Here is a 20696-nt window from a genome sequence, read left to right as displayed (position 1 = left end):
TAGAAACTTTAACGGACGACATTTTTATTTCTAGAAAGCGAATTCTGCTATTGGATCACGCACTGGCCATCGAGAACAGTGTGAATATACTTTTAGCCTTTATAGAACTTCAATATTGCTCCTGCGCTTTACCTTAATTCCTAAAGACCAAGACCGAAACGCGGTGTTCCAAGTTTATGGTATGTAGGAATAAACCTGTTCGAATTTGCGATCATAATTCACTTTGACAGTATTATGTCATAACTTTTATAAAATACTGGTATTTTTCTATATCACTTGTATATACACGCAAAAAGAAAATTAACCGTTTATTACTTGCATTACGTGCTGTCGATTTACGTAAATATTATGTATTCAAGAAAAAAGATAGAATATCTTTCTATACAAAAATATGTGATAAATAATATCATCTTTTATAATATCATTATTGCAATAGCATGATGTGTTTAAAAAAATTTATGTTTAATGTTATAGTATGTATGTACATACTCACATACAATTTTAATTTCAATTATAATATTTATAATGAAATGATTTTGTTATTAAATTAAAATGAATTTATATATATATATTTATATATTTAATTGATAAGCTAAAATTTTTCTTAAGCAGTTATAAAAATAATTGATATGTTCTAAAGTATCATTTATATTGCATATTTTTATATAAAATATTTATTAGTTTTCAGAATTAAAGACTGTGGTAAGGATTTTTCAATAAGGCAGGATAAGGATGTTCTTAACAATTTTTTACATGATAGCAACATTCATGAAAGCACGGACAACGTCATTTTTGCAAAAATATTTTAATATTATTTTTGAAAAGGAATATGTTTCTTCTATTTTACTCTATTCTAAGTTACCTAAATATATATCCTCAACAGTTGAAGGTATTATATACATATACACATATATTTATATGTAATAGATTATAATTAATTTTATTTGATTGTACAAGTTACTGATAATTTTTTATTTAACAATAGAATCTATGAATAGTTAAACTGATATAGTTCAACATGTACATATATATAGAATTTTATAAATATAGTTTTTCATATACAGGTGTGACATTATGTATCATTTTTGTTTGTTCAAAGATGTATCAAAGGAAGGAACACAGAGTGTACTGCATGATAACAGTTTAAATCCTTTAGTATATGAAAAATATTTTATTAATGTACCTAAATGCAGAGAATTACTGTTTCAAGAAGGAAATATAAAATTATATACTCTATGGCCTCAGGTATGTATAATATCATATAAATATTTTATCAAATACATCTATAAATATGGAGTGTCATGACTAATAATGACTAATTGAAACATGACTAATATTTTATAAGCAACAAATTGGCACATCAAGCTGGTTGGCCTATCCTTGTGGGAAGTTGTTGTTTCCTTTTTATGAGAATAATAGTCGTCAAATTTTTAATGCATCTGATAATATGCACGTTCTTGTCAAAGCTGCTTTTGGAACACATGGAGTTCAGGCTTCAACAATTGCTGCAAAAGTATAATAGCCAAATTTTTATTTGTTAATATTTGTATTACATAATTATATAAATAATATGACTATTATTTTCCAAATAATCCTACTTACCATGGGACATTATTTCATAGCTTGAAGATTATGGTCTGATCACAGCATGGACAGCAAATCCAGATAGCATTGATTTTATCTTAGAAACAGATATTGATCATACTACAAACTTTATGATCACGATCATGGATGAACAACATTATATTAATAATAGGGTATCCTTCACATACATACAATGTACAGATCATTATTACACTAAAAAATATAATACTTTGCTCAACAATTTAAACTTTTTATTTAATTAACTCAGTTTTATCTTTTTAGCTGTAGCAGTGTCAGGGAAACCATGTACTTATGACATAGAAGATTCAAGTTCACCATTAATTGCAAGTGAGTTGTATTGATATGCTTTTGTTGTAATCTGAGCTAGAAAATTGTTATCCTTTACTATATTTTATAACATACTAAAAATATGTTATATATTTTGGTGCAGATGTAACAAGCATAATGCAGATAGATTGGGATATTTATGTTGAGAAATTAATGGCATTAAGTACAGCAGCTCAAGAAGCTAGCAAGGAACAAAAACCTCAGAAGATTGCTGACTATATTATATATCCACAGAATCAAGAAACAGATGCTAAAATAACATTGTCAGCTACTTCTATAGATTCCATAAAAGAATTGATGGATGATACTGGAAATGGTAAATCTATCTTGTGCAAAATCTTTTGATTATAAAAAAGAAATATGGAAATATATGATTAAATTTTTATTACTTACAGAAACTCTCTCTGAAACATCACAAGCATCTCATCTAAAATCAGCTGCTGATAATATAAAAGAACATAATCTAGAGCCTCCAGTTAATACAAGTATCACTTCAAAAGAAGTACATGCTGCCAGTAGTATGACAAAAGAATCAGGTGATTCGACAATAGTTCAGTCATATGATATTACAAAGAAGAAAGACAATATATTATCAAGTACCAACAATGAAATTTCTATGAAAGATATGTACCAAAGCAAATCCACTGTAGTAACTAAAAATTTCAAGGCTCCTTTTACGTAAGTGATGCACTACGTCATAATTTTTATATCCTTATATTATGAAACTACTTACATAATAACTTATGAATAACTACTTATGAATCGTGCTTATTTGCAACATTTTAGATTGAAAGAAGACAAGAAATCAAGTAAAATGGTTAAACCACCGAATGTCGTCGTTTATGCAGATAGTCCAGATGCAATCAACAATGTAAAGACTATATTAGAAAAAGTATTAGATCCTGATAGGTACGTTGTTTTCCTATACTTATTTTCTTTTTTTATAAATTTGAAAGATATGTAACGTATAAAATAAAGTTAAACAATTTTCTTTTATTGAACTTTTTTTCTACGAATTATTGACCATAACTAAATTGGCTTTATATTTCAGATATATTATCTATGTATTGTCGAGAGAAACTGCTTGCTCCAATGTTTGGATAGATCAAGTTGCTTTAGTCGTTATTTGCGGAAATGTCGATTCAGAAATCAAAACTCAACTCGTTGAATATGTTATACATGGAGGTAAACTTCTGGCATTATGCTCCGATATGCTTCACACTTTGTTGCCATCATTTAAAACTGCAGAAGTGCGTGAGAGTGAACTCGTTCATTTTTCCTATGGTAAATGGAAGCATATGCGTATGATGCATCATATATTTTGCTATCATGCATCCCCTGTGCGAGCTCGTTTCTCTCAAGATCAAGAAGATACAAGGTAATGTTTCTTTTGTGTCTTAATAAAATGATCAAGTAATAAATAATTAAGGAATAAAATAATGAATATATAAAGTAATAAGACAAATGCATGTAAAATAATATTCAGGCAAGAAGTAAATGTTATAACTAAAACAATTTTACAGAACGCCTGGATTGAATCCTCCGGCTTCGACTAGTGTTAAGGATAAAAGAGGAAATTTACATTCGTTTAATGTAAAAGTATTGGGCACAGAAGAAACATGGCATAATCCGAGTATATTACTTGCAACTCTGGCAAGCAGTGGTGGTAAAGTGGTCTTCTCTCAAATTCATTTAGAAGTAGATCCAACACAATACGAATATGAGGAAGATAAATTCAAAGCTCTCAAAGAGAGTAACGCTGCGCGTTTGGAAATAATCAGTGATCTGCTAAGCACGCATTTAGAAATGGAAATAAGAAGTCACGCTAAAGCAGTTGCAACATACACTCCGGCATATTTCTTAGGAAGATATGAGGTATATGAATATATAATTACTATCATATTATGTGCATCATAACAATAAATGATTAGTATGTAATAAATGTTTAAAAGTTGTGATTTACCATACACATTATAAACGTTAAAATATATTGTTATACATGTTTACAGGAAAAGATAGAAGTACTTAAGAAACTAAAATCAAAGATGCAACCATATGATTTATTGAAGATGTCGCAATTAAGCATTCAGTTTTGCTCAAAATATAATGAATTGCAAAGAATTGCTCCATCAGCCTCCTGCCTTCCTATTTTAATACATGGTTGCCCAGACAATTTTTCCACTACAAAATATTTCGAGGTGAATCTTTATTTTCTCCAGACATTCGAAATAACAATAATTTCAATAAATAAGACACATTTAGAGGCATATATATATAAATTACATACAGTGAATTATGATAGGAAAATGTGTAGTACTTAGAATTTTATTTTATAAAAATTAAATTTCATTTCAGAGGCTCGATACAAAGAAACTAGGTCGCTTGGTAATTTATGCGGACGTCTTAACATCGTCTATGCATGTAACTGACTGTACCTTGTTGGAACATGGACTGGCAGTTATTCCACGACAGCAAACCAAAGGCGAAGGTGAAATATTCATTTTTTTACTACACACATACAAAAGAGTTTATAATGACTATTACTTTTAGGTCGAAGCCAAAATATATGGCTCAGTCCGATTGGTTGTGCTATGTTTACGTTACAAATGCATTTTAACGTGAATTCAGTCATAGGAAGTCATATTTCAATACTTCAGCATTACATTGCTGTAGCAATGGTGCACACTATCAGATCAAAACCAGGATATGAGGTATTCATGTACTCTTACTGCTACTATGATTCTATTTAAAAATATGTAAAACTTTCTGTGTGTTATTTTATGAAATTAATAAATAATAATTACTGATTTTATGAAATTAGTAATAAATAACAACTGATATAGTGAGATCAATTTATTCTTGTTTTTCTTAGAACATTGATCTCAGACTGAAATGGCCTAATGATATATATGTCGGTAATTCGACGAAGATCGGCGGCCTGTTGATAAAAACTAAAATAGACGGTACAAATTGTATTTGCGATATCGGTATGTGAGAATAATTAGAAATAGCATAAGCTTTTTTTATAAATAATTCTATTTATTCAAATGTGATTAATATATTTTAGGTACTGGTATAAATCTCTTTAACAGCAAGCCAACATTGTGCATTAACAATATAATTGAAGATTATAATCAGAAGCATGGTACAAATTTGCAAACGATTTCGTACGAAGAATTCATAGCTGAGATATTTAATTGCATTGAATACTTGATAGATAAAACTATATACCCAGAAGATACAAAGTTCTTCTATGAACTTTATTATAAGTACTGGTTGCACGAGTAAGTAGACATCTTTAATGTTAATTGAATGTTAATATTCTTCCTTAAAATATTCATATAACGTATATGTTTTTAGGAATTCCAATGTAACAGTGGTAAAACGAAACGGAGAATCTGAAAATGTTACGATTAAAGGTATCGATGATTTTGGATATCTATTAGTAGAAGATGACAAAGGTAACAAATTTTTCCTGCACCCGGATGGAAATACATTCGATCTTCTCAAGGGACTAATAATACCGAAATAGAGTCCACCATGACATTTGTGATCAGTTATTAATGTTGTGTTATAATTAATGTTATTAATGTTAATTATATTGTGCTTATTATTAATTGTTGTTGATAATGAATCTCTATCAGTGTCAAATAAAATTTATTCATAAGAATAGTTTTTCAAATATACACGTACTTTAAATTTATTATGAAAATTTATATTTATTTGTTACAATGTATATTATTTATCATTAAATATATTTTATATTATATTTTATATTATATTAGTATATTTTTATAAACAATATATTATAATCTAATATATCAATAATTAATCTTGTAATCTTATTGTTATTTACGAATAAATTTTGTCAAACACTGGTCCATTTATAGATCCATTATTAATAGAAGCTCGAAGTTCAAAGTCTTAAGAGCTGATAATAACAAATTTTAGATATATATATATATATAATCTATTTTATATGTAAATATGCGACAAAAAATTATTGATACATTCTATATAGACGTTCTATATAGAACATTTTTTTTATTACATTAAAATGATCATTACATGCTGCTATAGAAATGATCATTTTGTATGAAAACTTTATTTTACATTTAATATTACATTATATTTACGTTTAATATTACATTTAATATTACATTCAATTTAATTTTGAATAAATTATATTTATAAGTGGTTTTTTTTATATGAGTACTTAATATATTTAAAATAAATGATGTCTATTCAGAGTTGGAAAATAACGTATTATAATATCGTCATTTTTACAAATTATTTATTTCAATAACAACTTAATAACTATATCATTTTTTCATTAATAACGATAATACAATTACATTTGTTGAGTAACAGAAATATAATCGTTCCTTTTTGCATTTATAATACATATGTGGCGCCTCGGTACAGGCCCTGTGCTACCGTACTATCTAGCGGCAGATGCAAGCAGCTTGTGCAACCGTGACTGCTGTTCTGAACAACACCGCGTAATCGCATCACTTCCCTCAGGACAGAAATGAAGAACTCTGATTGGTTGATTCTCTTATGCATTGTGTATTAAGCCAGCGGCACACGGTGCTTGTTTTCGTGCTGGATTGCTTGCTGGATGAAAATACTGCGTTCTGATTGGTATATTTTCGAAGATGGATGGAAATGCACCAATCAGAATGCAATATTTTCATCCAGCAAGCAATCCAGCACGAAAACAAGCACCGTGTGCCGCTGGCTTTATGCGTTATGCAAAAGTCTGTGCTCCTCTGGCCCTAACCAATCATAAATTGAAAATTGAAACTATATTTGAGAAAGTTCAGAAAGTGCAACGTTAAAAGAACAGATGTCATAGTACTGCTGACTAATTTGACACATCAGTTCTGTAGTGTTTATATTATAATCGAAATAAGATACAAGTGACAGTTGTAAACGAAAAAATGATTAAAATAACACAGGATATTAATCTGGATAATTATACGCTTATTCTGCCGTCAGTTGCAGTTGGTAACGTCGGACAACTGTCCGTTGATTTGTTAATCTCTAACCTTAATCTTCGAAAAATTGGTCAAGTTTTTAGTACTGCATTTGTACCTATCGTCGGCGCGAATGCTTATGATGAATATTCAAAGGAACTTATTACGGCGATCGACATTTACGCAGGAATTAAGGAACGTCTTATCGTCATACAAATCCGCTCGCCGTATGTGAATATCTTAACACAATTTTTCAACGAACTGGAACAATTCGTCGTTGAGAGAAAAATAGCTAAAGTAATATATTAATTAATAAATTAAATGAAGTTTTATAAATTTTTTTCACAAAATTTTCATTGCAAATTTTCTAGGTAATAATTTTAGCCAGCAGTTATGATCATGAAAAAAAGGAAGTCCTACCGCAACATTTAAAATTGAGATATATTGCTTCCCCTAATGTACATTCAGAATATGGAAAATTATTTCGTGATCTCAACTGGATAGAGCATAAACTACAGACTGTATCTGATATAAACAGAGAAGAAAGATTACATATACCAGGAGGTGGCTTTGCTATGAATATTTTTGAGTTTCTCTCCAATGCCAACATTTGTTGTTCCATTTTATTCAAATTTTGTTCTGAAGGAGATAATATCATAGATGCAATAGCTTTAGTATGCTACTTAGATCAGTGGATACAAGTATTGGGATCAAGTAGTGATAGCAGTAATAACAGCAGTTTAAAGTATCCACCATCATGGAAACACTTATTTGGAAAACCACCTCAATATGATATGTATTAAATATATTATAATATATATTATATTCCTAGTTCCATACTATGTAACAATATTTTTGCTAATCTTTAATAAAGTCTGGTACAATATATGAGACAAGACATAATATTAAAATAGTTTTATTGATATAAAGTTATATGACTAATATATTTTTACACATATGAAAAAGTTTAACATTCATGATTTAAATGTAGGAATTAAATTTTATAAAGTTAACTGCTTTGGATACAATTAATATACAGTTATGAAAATGTATGAGGGCTGTTTGATAAGTCTATACAATGTCAAGAGATAGCAATGCAATGTTATGGCTATCCTCAGTTTATGATATCTCTGTTAAAAGCACATACCAAATTTAATTCAGATTCGTTCATAAATCTGGCAATCATTTGAATTCATCTAGTACCATGATTTGTGAAAAATGGATGAGAGTTTCATGTAGTGATAAAACATTTTCTCAAAGACAAAATGTCGTAAAAAACTAAAATCCAGCTGGACAAACGTTATGGTAAATCTGCTCCATTGATTAGAAGGGTATACAAGTGGTTTAGAAATTTTCGGAGTAGTCATATGAGAACAAGCAACACTGAATGTTCCGGATGATCTGTCAAAGTCACAACTGCAGAAACTATCCAAAAGGTTCATGATATCAGATGTAAAAAGAAATCCATTATTTTTGCATGAAATTGAAGGCTTTAATTACCATAGTTAGAATGATCCGATTTAGGTCAAATATGCGCCGTTTTGTTCGATAACTTGTTGCCATTTTGAAGATAATTTCATTATGCCTCTCTCACAAAAGCCCTCGTCCCTATTGGCAAAAAATTGAGACAGTCGATTTTCACAAGCCTCTCTTGGAGCGAATTTTTCACCAGCAAAATTGTTCGCCATGGACAGGAACAGATGGTAATAACTTGGTGCCAGGTCCGGACTATAAGGTGGATGCATAAGAACCTCCCAACCAAGCTCCCGGAGCTTCTGGCGAGTCACTATCGATGTGTGTGGCCTGGCGTTGTTCTGATGGAACACAATTTCTCTCCTATTGGTCAAAGCTGGCCGCTTCTGGGCGATTGCTTCCTTCAGACGGTCTAATTGTTGACAGTACAGTTCCGAGTTAAGAGTTTTGCCGTAGGGGAGCAGCTCATAGTAGATAATTCCCTGCCAATCTCACCAAACACACAGCAAAACCTTCCTGGCCGTCAATCCTGGCTTGGCCACCGTTTCCGCCGGCTCACCGCGATTCGACCACGACCGTTTTCGCTTGACGTTGTCGTAAGTGATCCACTTTTCATCACCAGTGACCAACCGCTTCAGAAATGGGTCAATTTTGTTGCGATTCAGCAGCGATTCGCAGATGGAAATTCGGTCCATGAGGTTTTTTTTCGTTAACTTGTGTGGCACCCATACATCGAGCTTCTTTTTGTATCCAGCTTTATTCAAATGGTTCCAAGCGGTTTTTTGTGCAATCTTTCAATTCACATTTTCAGTACTACATCTTTTATAGACATGACAAATTATTTAATTGATAAACGAAGTTATTCATATGTGTTGGGCGCAAGATTCACTCAAGATTGTGTAGAAAACTTATTTTCAAACATTAGAAAAAAATTTCCTGTGCCCAATGCACTACAATTCAAACAATGTTTAAAGGTACATTGCGTCTCACAATATTTACAAGTTTTAAGTAATACTAATTACGAACAAGATGAGGGTGCCTTACTTGTTAATTTTTTACAAACTCGTCGAAAACCTATTCGTAAAGTATTGCACGAAATGCCCATGATTCCTACTCATGTAGACAAAATAGAAGTTAATATGGACAATGTTAACTTAAATATATTATATTCACTTGCAGGATATATAATTCATAAAATCTCTAAGTTGCCCACAGTTTGTGAAACGTGTATCAAATCAGCTGGGACAAAATTTGATACTAATATTCAGTATGCTAAATTAGTATTTTTAAGATGTTTTAGATCTCAAACATTGTTTTTCGTTAACTCTACTACGTTTAAATATTTTTACGATATGGAAGTTATTATACGCCGCTATTTGCCTTATATTAAAAATACCAACTGTAATTTAATAATATTTTTAACTACAAAAATGTCACATTCGATGTGATACGTTAGGAACCTGTTGCAACTTTTTAAATAAAATTATGAAGAGATATATACTATTCCGTATAAAAATTGATTGTAAGAAAGGAGGTCTCTAAGAAAGGGAAAAATGTTTAGCAATAAGACTATGGCAATGCATAGTATTGTTAAATAATATATTGTCTTTATAAGTATATTTGCATTTTTATTTTCAATAAAACTATAACAACAAGTTTGTATCCTTCTTTCTTTTCTACCAGTTGAATAATACCACGCGCAAAGTATAAATTCGTGACATCCTATTGGTTCCGCCATATTTTGTCCTTGCCAATAGGATGGATAGTAGCTGTGTCCAGACTCTGATTTCTAGGGACTCTAGAAATCTCATCTTTCTAACGCCATCTAGTGGAACCCAATCGGACTTATACAACGCGAGATACAGATAACTAAAGCCATCTATTGGAAAAATAATGGATTTCTTTTTACTACACCTGATATGATGATAAAGAATAAAAAATTGGAAATATGTGGGATTACTCAGATATTATTCATCTCAAGTGACTGGATGTGCAGTATTTTAAAAGAATATTTACACATGAGAAAACTATCCACGAGGTGATTCAATCAAAAGCCTGAACATTTGTAAGCAAAATTTGAAGCTATTTCAACATAATTGGAATTTTTGCGCCATTTCATAACAATTGATGAAACTTGGAAACGGAAATGTAAAAAATTCAAGCATCGTTGGACTGAATGTATGGACTCACAAAAAGATTATGTTGTGAAATAAAAGTTTTTTCCTAAAAATTGAATCTTATACAAATTATAATTTTATAAAAAAATTTTGCTTTTATGGATAAATAATGTCTCATTTATTATCATAAATTTATTTGTCAATAACAAAAATTTTTCTTATGCTAAAAGTTTGTACTTTGTAGAAAATGCCATATAAGATACAAGAGCAACCAAGAAAGCAGCCAAAAGTTCAGAATTTACCCAAGGGCCAAGATATACTCCGGGATTGTTAAGAACAACAACTATTAAAGGTTTAACACTGTCAGGATCTTCTCCATTTCTTATAGCTTTACGAACAGCAGCATATTTTTCCTCATCATACAGTTTTATGTTGTAATCACCAGATCTTGCTTTCTTAATATCTTCTGTCCAGGATACCTATAATGATATGTATATAAAAGTGAGTAAATTATCATGTGTAATTTCCAAATTTATTAAATATGTTATTCTTATGAATACACTAAATTCTCCATCTTTACATATAAGATATATAATATTGTTACCTGATATTTATTGTCAGTGCTTAATCTAACTGCTGGCAATGCCTTGCCTTCAACTTCAGCATACAGACTGATTCCCTTTACTCCATTGCTGCACTTTAACACAAATTGTGTGGTAAAGGCAACATTAGTAAGAACTGTCGCATCTTCCGTTACATATGCCGAAGCTACAACTTCGGGTTTCTGACAGGTTTCGGCGAGAACAATGGAAATTACACTGGTTAATACACACATGAAACTAATCTTATTCATCTTGTAATTATTATCTTATTTTCTTTGTTTGAGCACTCTGTCTTAATTATCCGTAACTGTTTAGAGCTTAAATTCGAAAGTGTACCACAACCTCCAACGTGGTAGCACTTTGAAGCTCCAACCGGTCAATCAGCTTCACACAGCGAGCCACGTCAATAAGGTTGGCGTAACTCGTGTTTTCCTTGTATACCATAGATACTTTTTATTGAGAGTTGCGCTGCGCAGAGTTTCTCCGTTACAGCCATAGAGTATATGAAACATATTGTGTGCAACCCATCTTATTAGCGATGGCACTGTGAAGTAATATAAAGACTGTGATAATTATTTAGAAGATCGACAACACCTTGGATTTCGCTCAAACTCACCTATCTTGTATATTTTGACGTGTAGAAGCCGAATCTGAAAGTTAAAATGGTTGCTCGACTCTGCCGAGAGAAATAAATTGTTAAAAAATGACACACGCAAAGTTAGGAAATCTGTCATACCAGTAATACAGAGACTTATAGTCTGTTCTTTTTAATCGATAATTTTTGAAACGCTCAACAATATATAATAAAGATGCAATAAGTTGGGTTAGGTTAGGATTTCTTTGAAGAGGGGATGTGGGGAAGAGGCTCCGCTTATATGTACTATCTTACTTTTCGACTACTTTTCGACTAAAAAGAACAATAAGTCTCTGTATTACCAGCATGACACATTTCTTAACCTCGCGTGTGTCATTTTTTAACAATTTATTTCTTTCGGCAGAGCCGAACGACGATTTTAACTTTCAGATGCGACTTCTACACGTCAAAATAGCTTCTACACGACAAGATAAGTGAGTTTGAGCGAAATCCAAGGTGTTGTCGGTCTTCTAAATAATTACCCAAATAAAATATTTTAAAATATATTAATATTATTTTGTGTTGCACAGCATTTAATTGCTTAATAAACAGCACAAGAAAAACGGAGCATGTATAAGGAGAAAGGGAAAAGGAAGAAAAAGAAAAGTCTTTTTAATTATTGATATTAAGATGAAGTTTTTTGTAATAAAATGAAGCGAACATTTGTAATTAATATAAGGGAAAAATGTTTACAGAGGACGCTACAGTACGAAGAGATTTAATTAAATTGGTTGGACCTAGTAACTCTAGGTGAAGCTTCCCATCGGTTGGTTGTGTCCAATTGTTGTCCAAAGGTTGTATCCCTGCCTTTCCTGTAGAGAGAAACCCATAATAAATTTAGGGAATAATATTTAGATAGAGAAATTGCATTCTATCTGTTTCTCTTGACCCTCTAATTTCTATGTAGAACAAATTTCTCTCGTCGGTCCTTAACCTGTAATTCAATTGTAGGTTATAAACGTTAAGAAGAGTGCATAAACAATGGGAAAACACGAAGTAGGCACACCAAAGTACATTGCTAATAAGATCAAAGCAAAAGGGTTACAGAAATTAAGATGGTATTGTCAAATGTGTCAGAAACAGTGTAGAGATGAAAATGGTTTCAAATGTCATACAATGTCAGAATCACATCATCGTCAACTGTTGCTCTTTGCTGAGAATGCGCACCGATATATGGACCAATTTTCGCGAGATTTTTCGAAAGGCTATTTAAACTTGTTGAAGAGACAATTTGGTACCAGACGAGTACCAGCGAATCGAGTGTATCAAGAGTATATCTCTGATAAGGGGCACATACATATGAATGCAACTCAATGGCTCACATTAACAGCATTTGTTAAATGGCTAGGACGCACTGGGCAGTGCGTTGTCGATGAAACGGAAAAAGGTTTGCATATTATTAATGGTTATCTTTACAACTGTTGATAAAAACTATAGAAATTTAATTGCTAAGACTAAATTTCATAGAATGTTATTTTTCAGGCTGGTATGTAACATATATTGATAGAGATCCTGAAACTCTTGCTGCACAGGAGAAAAAAGCAAAGAAGGAAAAAATGGATAAGGATGATGAAGAACGATTAATGGATTTTATTGAAAAACAAGTAGAGAGAGCAAAACAAGATATAAAGGAAGAAGAGAATGAGACATCCAAGATACCATTAACACGTCCTGAGAATGATGCACCTTTAGTTCTAGATATTAAATTGAAACCAAAGCCAAAGTTTCTCTCTATACTAAACATGAAGCAGAAGATAAAAATTGAAGATATTAATGAAGATACACCTGCTACAAGTAAATCAACCAACGAGAAAAATGAAAAACGAAAAATATGTAATAACGATGAAAAAATGAAATCTACAAAAAAATTCAAAAGTGATAACAATCCATCTGCAACTGAAGGTTGGCTTAAAGAAGGTTTAATGGTTAAGGTTATTTCAAAGAGTCTAGGTGACAAATATTATAAAGCTAAAGGCATAGTTCAAACAGTCGGCAAAGATAATTTCGTTGGTAAAGTAAAACTAAAGACACCGGAAGAAGTTAATGGACATATTATACAACTGGATCAAGAATACTTGGAGACGGTCATTCCTGCGATAGGAAAGGAAGTCCTAATTCTTTGGGGAAAACATAAAGGCAAGAAAGCAGTAGTAAAAAAATTGCATATAGAGTATTATAGCATAGATGTTGAATTTGAGCAAGATAAGACAATTGTAGAAATGCTTCCATATGAACAAGTTTGCAAATATATAAATATATAAATTGACTAGTCGCTTGAAAAAGAATCGTTAGGAAAAAATAATGTATTTTCGTATTATTGTAATATCTTCAATATACTTATTATATTACTCTCTAACGAGCACCTGTGTACAAATTTAACAATATATTAAATATTAATACTTAGTGCATAAAGTATTCTACAGGCAATTTGGAAAGCAATTTTCTACAAAACATTTGTTAAATTTTCTTATTAAATATGAAATAAGTTGAGCTATTTGGATTTTTTACTAAGTATATATTAGTTTATACATACATGCTATGTAAGTACATATCTAAGATTAAAGTAGTAAAAAGAATATTACATGTACATCATCTATGTAATGAAATACTGTAATATACTAATTGTCACTCAAAATAAATTTGAATTGAAATTATAAAAATCAGACTATTACATTAACAAATAAGAAATGTAAAATGAAATGGTTTTCAAGAAATTGATACATGTATAAATTTTATACTATTTTAATACTTTTTATAAGAGTATGTGACTAACATTATAGAAATCTTGCATCTATATCTTGCATCTTTTTATTTTTTTTTCTAATCACACTGATAATAGAAGTATTAAATATTTATTTTATACACATCCAATTACAAGATTTCTTCTCTTGCTGTTATATTACAACAAATAAGAAATGTAAAATGAAATGGTTTTCAAGAAATTGATACATGTATAAATTTTATACTATTTTAATACTTTTTATAAGAGTATGTGACTAACATTATAGAAATCTTGCATCTATATCTTGCATCTTTTTGCATCTGTTATATTACATGTCTATCTCTATTAAGAAAGTTATAACAGATACTTCGTTTATTATATTAGGTAAGTGAAAAAATTTTGATAAACCTTGATAAAGAGATATGAAATATTAGTTTTTAGACTTTCACAGCCATTGATACCATCAGAATGTGTTTCTTCCAGATAGATACCCAGATATAAAATAATTAAAATTGATTTGTTCATTCTAATAAAGTGTAATTATAAAGTAAGTAAAGTAATTATTTTCTATTATTTTTCGTCAATTTTCACCAGATAAAGGATAGTATTGTTTTTAATAAAAATATTTTTTTCCTTTGTCAAAAAAATTTATCAAATTTTTGTCTAATTTTCTCACCCATTTTTTCAATATCAAATAAAAAAATGTGTTTTTGTTATTTAGAATAAAAATTATGGAAAAAATAGAGATCAAATAAATAGAAAATCTACTGTTAAGATATAGACATCTTTTTAAAGAAACACTAAGTATTATGACATGTAATTATATACATAGATGTATTATATAAATATACATATATTTTGGCAATACTATTCTCTTGATTCTTGCACTTACATTTCTTGAAATTATAAATATACAATGGACAAAGTTTACAATATAGTTACAATATAAATTGTGAATAAATGTAGAAATGTAGTTTTACTTGGCTTTGTACATCATTATTTCACGTGCTGCTTGTGTTGTGAAACATGCTCTATCCAGTAGAACAATGCGACCATTGATTTTAAACAGTGTATTTGATACAAATTTGGGACGTTTAAATATAGGTACAACAGAGCCTGCAGACATTATTATTTGTTTTCTATGCCATGTATTTACTAATATAACTCTGAATAATTTTTGTGAAGGGCTATAATAAATTCTGAATGGGATTAGTGTGCTCAATAATATAACTGTGACAGATAAGAATATAATGTTAATTATTATAGCTATTTTTTTACCTTCAGTGTCACGATTAGAAAGTGAAATAGAAGAAGTAGAGTCAGAGTTTTTTTCTTTTGTAAATGATTCTGGGCTATTGATAATTAAGTATCCCAGAGAATATATTGAAAAGCAAATACCAAACCATCCAGTATAATATGTTATATTTAATAATCTACATATACCTTTCTGCTCTTTGTATATCAGCTTATAATCATCGCTTATCTTATCTTTTAGTTTAAACTTTTGTTCTTCCAAGCTATGCAATTTAACAGGAGAACTATATCCATGATTCCTTATATGTGTGATTTTGGCACCCAAATGTGTGATTTTGGCAGGACCCAAAATGATATTCTTGTAGTAAGCAGCTCGATATAAAACAGGTATTTTGCTCAGGATATAAGCCATTTTAGTAGTGTACGTATAGTTCTGTAATATCAAGATGAAATAAAAAATATATGCACTATATAAATATATATTGATTAAAAATGATTAAACATGATTGTTTTTTTATTAATTTTGTAATATATATACAACTGTTTCTAGTACTTTAAAGTCTTGCAAAATATCTGTAAAAATTTTTAAAACTATAAATTTCATTAGAGAAGTACTATAACATATTCAACATAGTATTTTATAATGATCAGTACACTATATTATATTCAATTAATGCGTTATTATTAAGAATTCAATAAAATATAATTCACTAGATAATCTAGATTTGTGAACAATCCTATATAGAGTATCCTATATAGAAAAAGGTTAGGATATTCAATACTATAAACAATTAACTTGCAATCGTGAACAAGATTATAAGATATTTTAAATACCTATCTATATATCTTTGTTTAAAAGTAGACTTCCAATTTTTATTTACGTACTTGTAAGTTATACGATTTGTTAAATTATGTACGTACATACAGTCGCGGACATAATTGGTCTGTTCTTTTTAGCTGCACTACTGAACTGGTGCAATAAGCTAGAGTGAGAAAACCTATATTTGTCTCACTTCAACTTATTGCACCAGTTCAACAGTGCAGCTACAAAGAACAGACCATTAAGCCTTAAACACAATGCCAGGCAACAGGCAATAAGAATAAAAATAGACCAATCACAATAGATTATTCTTGTAATAGTCGATTGTGATTGGTTTATTTTTATTCTTATTGCCTGTTGCCTGACATTGTATTTAGGTCTTTAGTCAGGCCTTATTTGAGGCCTCCTTATATCCATCTTTAGATGTTGCACGGATTATTTTATTGGCTACAAATTATCTGAAGATAAACTAAGGAAGCCTTAAGTATAAGGCCTGACTATTACCCGTATTCAAAGTCAGGCTTTATATTTGAGGCCTCCTTATATCCATCTTTAGGTCCTGCACAGGTTATTTTATTGCCTACAGACCATCTGAAGATAAACTTAAGGAAGTCTTAAATACAAGGCCTGACTATGAAAACGCCCACATGAATATAGGTGTAAAGCTAAGACTCCATGCATGCGGTGAGCTCCGGCAAACGGCTGCGGTGACCAATCAGGAGACAGACGCATGCCGGAGCTTGCCGCAACCGGACTTGCGCCTCCCTCCTGATTGGTCACCGCAGCATTTGCTGCAGCTCACCGCATGCATGGAGTCTTAAGCTAAGGCAACAGTTTTATAGCATCTCGTCGGTGATATTATCATCGCTTTTCAATTACCTTCGGGCTCTTTTGGCTGTTGTGTAAATTTACTTAGGGCTGTTATGTAAATTGCCTTAGGACTGTCAGTTTTTATATTACCGGTCGGTATTTCCGGGTTTTCGTTTTTTGCGTTTTTGCCAAAGTGTGAAACCTATCTGAAGGTGTGAAACCGCTTTAAAATAGATGGAATCACGGCTTGGGAATGGTGTATGGGGACATCTACTTTCTCCCGAAGCCAGTTTAGAAGAAGGAAAAGAAGAAGTAGATGGAATCACGTCTATGTAGATATTTATACTTTATGGATATCCAGAATAATATATGTAAACAAGTGCATCGATGCGGCTGCACGTATGAATGAGAAAAAATTAATAAGGAAACACTTCTAATTTCGACCATCAATTCTATTTGCTGAAAAGATGAAACAATTATCAGAAGAAAAAACAAAGCTTGTATTTGAAAAGCTAACCAAATAGTAAGTGATTTTGTTGGATTAGATTAAAACAAATTGTCTAATTCAATTTATTGAATATTAAGTTACTTTTGTATAATTGATTATACATTAAAATTGTAAACAACTGATAATTAATCATTATTTTAATTACACAGCATTGGGAATAACGTGAAAAACTTGATAGATAGACCTGATGGTATATATTGCTTTCGAGAGAAGAAAGATAGAGTATATTATGTTTCAGAGAAGATCTTATCATTAGCAAATACTATAGGATCTGAACATCTATTAAGTTTAGGAACCTGTTTTGGCAAATTCACAAAATCTGGAAAGTTTAAACTTCATATTACTGCCTTACATTATTTAGCTCCTTATGCCCAAGTAAGTATCCAGTTCTAAATTTACTCAACATATTTATGTATTTACGACATATTTGTTATAATTATATAATGCATTATATTCTGATGATAAAGTAGCATATATATTTTTAATATACTTTATCATAAAGAACATTTATTTAAATATATACACATATTAAATATTGTATAACTTATAGTGATAATTTCTAAACTTTAGCATGATAGTGAATATATATTGAAAAATATCAATGAATACACCATTGAAATAAATGTTTTTAGCACAAAATTTGGCTGAAACATTCAGCAGAGCAACAATTCTTATATGGCCATCATATCACAAAATCAGGTCTTGCTCGTATAACAGAAGGTACTTCTCAGTATCAAGGTGTAGTTATATTTTCCATTAATGATTTGCCATTGGTATGTAATGTTTAAGTTTATATTTATTATAATGTCTGATACTTTTAATATAATCTGTAGTCAAATGTCAACTTTTCTTAATATCTTGATAAACTTGCCAGGGATTTGGTGTAGCTGCAAAAAGCACAGTTGATTGCAAACATGCAGATCCTGTGGCAACAATTTGCTTTCATCAAGCAGATATCGGGGAGTATATTCGTTCTGAAGATACATTGCTCTGATAATTCATTTTAACTTTAAAGTACACACATAGGTATCAAATTGTTGTACAGTAAACTCAGTTTTTATTTTAATATAAATTTATACTTGAATCATGGTCTTATAATTAAATATATTGTTACAGCTCTACTCCTTTAAGTTCTCAAGATTTCTGCCTGTTTTAAAATTCATTGGAGAAAAAACCAATTTTGCCTGCAATTTTTCAACGGACTAGTTTCTCATTCTTTTCATATCACGACAAAATAGTTTAACAAATGATAGCAACAATCATGCAACGATTATAACAATGCTCAGAATTATTTTGATTTTTCTCTTATTGTGCGCGTTGGTTACACATATACACACACACACACATATGTATATTAGGTTGGGGAAAAAAAATTCATTATTTTTTTCGTTTATTTCAAAGCTTTATTTAACATAGTTAGGATTGTTCGATTTTGGTCAAATAAGCACCGTTTTGTTCTACAATTTGTCGCTATTTTAAAGGTAATTTCATGATCCCTCTTTCATAGAAGCCCTGGTCCTTATTTGCAAAAAACTCGACTAAGCAATTTTCACAGTCTTCTCTTGAGGTTAATTTCTTACCATCAAGGAAGTTTTGCAATGACAAAAACAGATGGTAATCGCTTGGTGCCAGGTCCGGACTATAAGGTGGATGCATCAAAACTTCCCAACCAAGCTCCCGGAGTTTCTGACGAGTCACTATACACGTATATGGTCTGGCATTTTCTGATGAAAAACAATTTCTCTCCTATTGACCAATTCTGGCCGCTTCTGGTCGATCGCTAGCTTCAAACGGTCCAATTGTTGACAATAGAAGTCTGAATTTAGTGTTTGGCCATATGAAAGTAGCTCATGGTGAATGATTCTTTTATAGTTTCACCAAACACTCAGCAAAACCTTCCTGGCCGTTAATCCTGGTTTGGCCACCGTTTGAACCGTTTTGCTGCGGTTTGACCACGATCGTTTTCACACAATATTGTCGTATGTAATCCATTTCTCATCCCCAGTCACCATCCGTTTCAGAAATGGCTCGATTTCGTTCCGTTTGGTCAAGGCTTCGCAGATTGAAATTCGGTCCATCATGTTTTTTTGCGTCAATTTGTGTGGCACCCAACATGGAGCTTTTTTTTGAATCCAGCTTTATGCAAATGGTTTAAAACTGTTTTGTGATCGATCTTCAGTTCCTGGGCGATACTACGACTGCTAACATGCCGGTCTACTTCGATGATTTCCATAATTTTATTGACATTTTCGACGACGGGCCTACCTGTGCGAGATGCATCTTTAACATCAAAATTACCGGAACGGAATCGACGAAACCAAAATTGCGCGTGATTGGCTGTGACAGTATCGGGACCATAAACACCATTCACAATTTCAGCCGCCTGGCTTGCATTTTCGCCTTTATCGAAGCAAAATTGTAAAATATACCGAATTTTATCTTTGTTGACGTACATCTTTTACGTGCTATAACTCACAACTTAATCGACAAATCACTAAACCGTTAAAGAATTTTTTTTAGTCCGGAATGTCACTTTTCCAACGAGTATAAATATTAACCTATGCGATTAATACATCACGTGATATATACTACTAAAGCCAGCTAACGAAAAAATAATGGATTTCTTTTTCCCCAACCTAATATTTGAGGCCAGTTACACACAGACGCGGGAATTCTTCGGGCCTGAGCACAGATTTCTGCATAACGCATAAAAGAATCAACCAATCAGAGTTCTTCATTTCTGTCCTGAGGAGGGAAATGAAGAAAACTAATTGGTTTATTCTCTTATGCGTTATGAGGCCTGTTCGTTTTATTTGTACTGCTGAACTGGTGCATTAAGTTAAAA

The 20696-nt window shown here is 31.1% G+C and overlaps 6 protein-coding genes and 2 long non-coding RNA genes across 12 annotated transcripts; 5 read left to right on the top strand and 3 right to left on the bottom strand.

Annotated features, from left to right (window-relative positions):
* Positions 1 to 93: 93 nt before the first annotated feature.
* Positions 94 to 5619, top strand: Hcs (holocarboxylase synthetase-like protein). Of its 2 annotated transcripts, XM_011148233.3 has the most exons (17): positions 94 to 179; positions 682 to 889; positions 1100 to 1245; positions 1346 to 1513; positions 1623 to 1779; positions 1867 to 1932; positions 2036 to 2248; positions 2328 to 2610; positions 2719 to 2841; positions 2984 to 3310; positions 3456 to 3807; positions 3942 to 4130; positions 4288 to 4420; positions 4483 to 4643; positions 4805 to 4919; positions 5000 to 5216; positions 5293 to 5619. In XM_011148233.3, the coding sequence occupies exons 2-17, from the start codon at positions 733 to 735 to the stop codon at positions 5462 to 5464; spliced, it is 2979 nt and encodes a 992-aa protein (XP_011146535.1). In that variant the 5' UTR covers positions 94 to 179; positions 682 to 732; the 3' UTR covers positions 5465 to 5619. The 2 variants fall into 2 exon arrangements, with proteins under 2 accessions (XP_011146535.1, XP_025160609.1); XM_025304824.1 differs by lacking the exons at positions 94 to 179; positions 682 to 889; positions 1346 to 1513; positions 1623 to 1779 and having other exon boundaries at positions 1102 to 1245; positions 5293 to 5464.
* Positions 5620 to 6710: 1091 nt separating this feature from the next.
* LOC105187432 (proteasome assembly chaperone 2) lies at positions 6711 to 7807 on the top strand. Its single transcript, XM_011148231.3, has 2 exons — positions 6711 to 7208; positions 7283 to 7807. The coding sequence occupies exons 1-2, from the start codon at positions 6876 to 6878 to the stop codon at positions 7712 to 7714; spliced, it is 765 nt and encodes a 254-aa protein (XP_011146533.1). The 5' UTR covers positions 6711 to 6875; the 3' UTR covers positions 7715 to 7807.
* A 2871-nt stretch (positions 7808 to 10678) lies between these two features.
* On the bottom strand, positions 10679 to 11511 carry Tapdelta (Translocon-associated protein delta). Its single transcript, XM_011148230.3, has 2 exons — positions 11106 to 11511; positions 10679 to 10980 (listed from the first exon to the last, which is right to left on the bottom strand). The coding sequence occupies exons 1-2, from the start codon at positions 11352 to 11354 to the stop codon at positions 10720 to 10722; spliced, it is 510 nt and encodes a 169-aa protein (XP_011146532.1). The 5' UTR covers positions 11355 to 11511; the 3' UTR covers positions 10679 to 10719.
* Positions 11512 to 11712: 201 nt separating this feature from the next.
* LOC105187430 (uncharacterized) lies at positions 11713 to 12332 on the top strand. The gene is made up of 2 exons (XR_850110.2): positions 11713 to 12171; positions 12268 to 12332. It is a non-coding gene; the product is annotated as an uncharacterized LOC105187430 (long non-coding RNA).
* Positions 12333 to 12370: 38 nt separating this feature from the next.
* On the bottom strand, positions 12371 to 16669 carry LOC105187429 (uncharacterized). Of its 4 annotated transcripts, none has more exons than XM_019843332.2 (3): positions 16635 to 16657; positions 15903 to 16146; positions 12371 to 12549 (listed from the first exon to the last, which is right to left on the bottom strand). In XM_019843332.2, the coding sequence occupies exons 2-3, from the start codon at positions 16123 to 16125 to the stop codon at positions 12407 to 12409; spliced, it is 366 nt and encodes a 121-aa protein (XP_019698891.2). In that variant the 5' UTR covers positions 16126 to 16146; positions 16635 to 16657; the 3' UTR covers positions 12371 to 12406. The 4 variants fall into 4 exon arrangements, with proteins under 4 accessions (XP_019698891.2, XP_019698890.2, XP_025160600.1 ...); XM_019843331.2 differs by having other exon boundaries at positions 12374 to 12549; positions 16599 to 16669; XM_025304815.1 differs by having other exon boundaries at positions 12381 to 12549; positions 16548 to 16669.
* kin17 (kin17 DNA and RNA binding protein) lies at positions 12400 to 14354 on the top strand. Its single transcript, XM_025304814.1, has 3 exons — positions 12400 to 12531; positions 12689 to 13124; positions 13220 to 14354. Exons 2-3 carry the CDS (start codon positions 12719 to 12721, stop codon positions 13996 to 13998), a joined length of 1185 nt encoding a protein of 394 aa, XP_025160599.1. The 5' UTR covers positions 12400 to 12531; positions 12689 to 12718; the 3' UTR covers positions 13999 to 14354.
* A 996-nt stretch (positions 16670 to 17665) lies between the features above and the next one.
* Positions 17666 to 19139, top strand: LOC105187428 (60S ribosome subunit biogenesis protein NIP7 homolog). The gene is made up of 5 exons (XM_011148228.3): positions 17666 to 17866; positions 18001 to 18226; positions 18484 to 18624; positions 18726 to 18877; positions 18968 to 19139. The coding sequence occupies exons 1-4, from the start codon at positions 17811 to 17813 to the stop codon at positions 18843 to 18845; spliced, it is 543 nt and encodes a 180-aa protein (XP_011146530.1). The 5' UTR covers positions 17666 to 17810; the 3' UTR covers positions 18846 to 18877; positions 18968 to 19139.
* Positions 19140 to 19231: 92 nt separating this feature from the next.
* On the bottom strand, positions 19232 to 20596 carry LOC112589902 (uncharacterized). The gene is made up of 2 exons (XR_003113843.1): positions 20117 to 20596; positions 19232 to 19987 (listed from the first exon to the last, which is right to left on the bottom strand). It is a non-coding gene; the product is annotated as an uncharacterized LOC112589902 (long non-coding RNA).
* Positions 20597 to 20696: the final 100 nt, after the last annotated feature.

This window comes from Harpegnathos saltator, unplaced genomic scaffold (genome assembly GCF_003227715.2).
Source record: "Harpegnathos saltator strain DR-91 unplaced genomic scaffold, Hsal_v8.6 scaffold650, whole genome shotgun sequence".
In the NCBI taxonomy this organism is placed as follows: domain Eukaryota; kingdom Metazoa; phylum Arthropoda; class Insecta; order Hymenoptera; family Formicidae; genus Harpegnathos; species Harpegnathos saltator.
The sequence above is the reverse complement of the archived record's forward strand: the minus strand, read 5'-3'. Positions and strand labels throughout refer to the sequence as shown.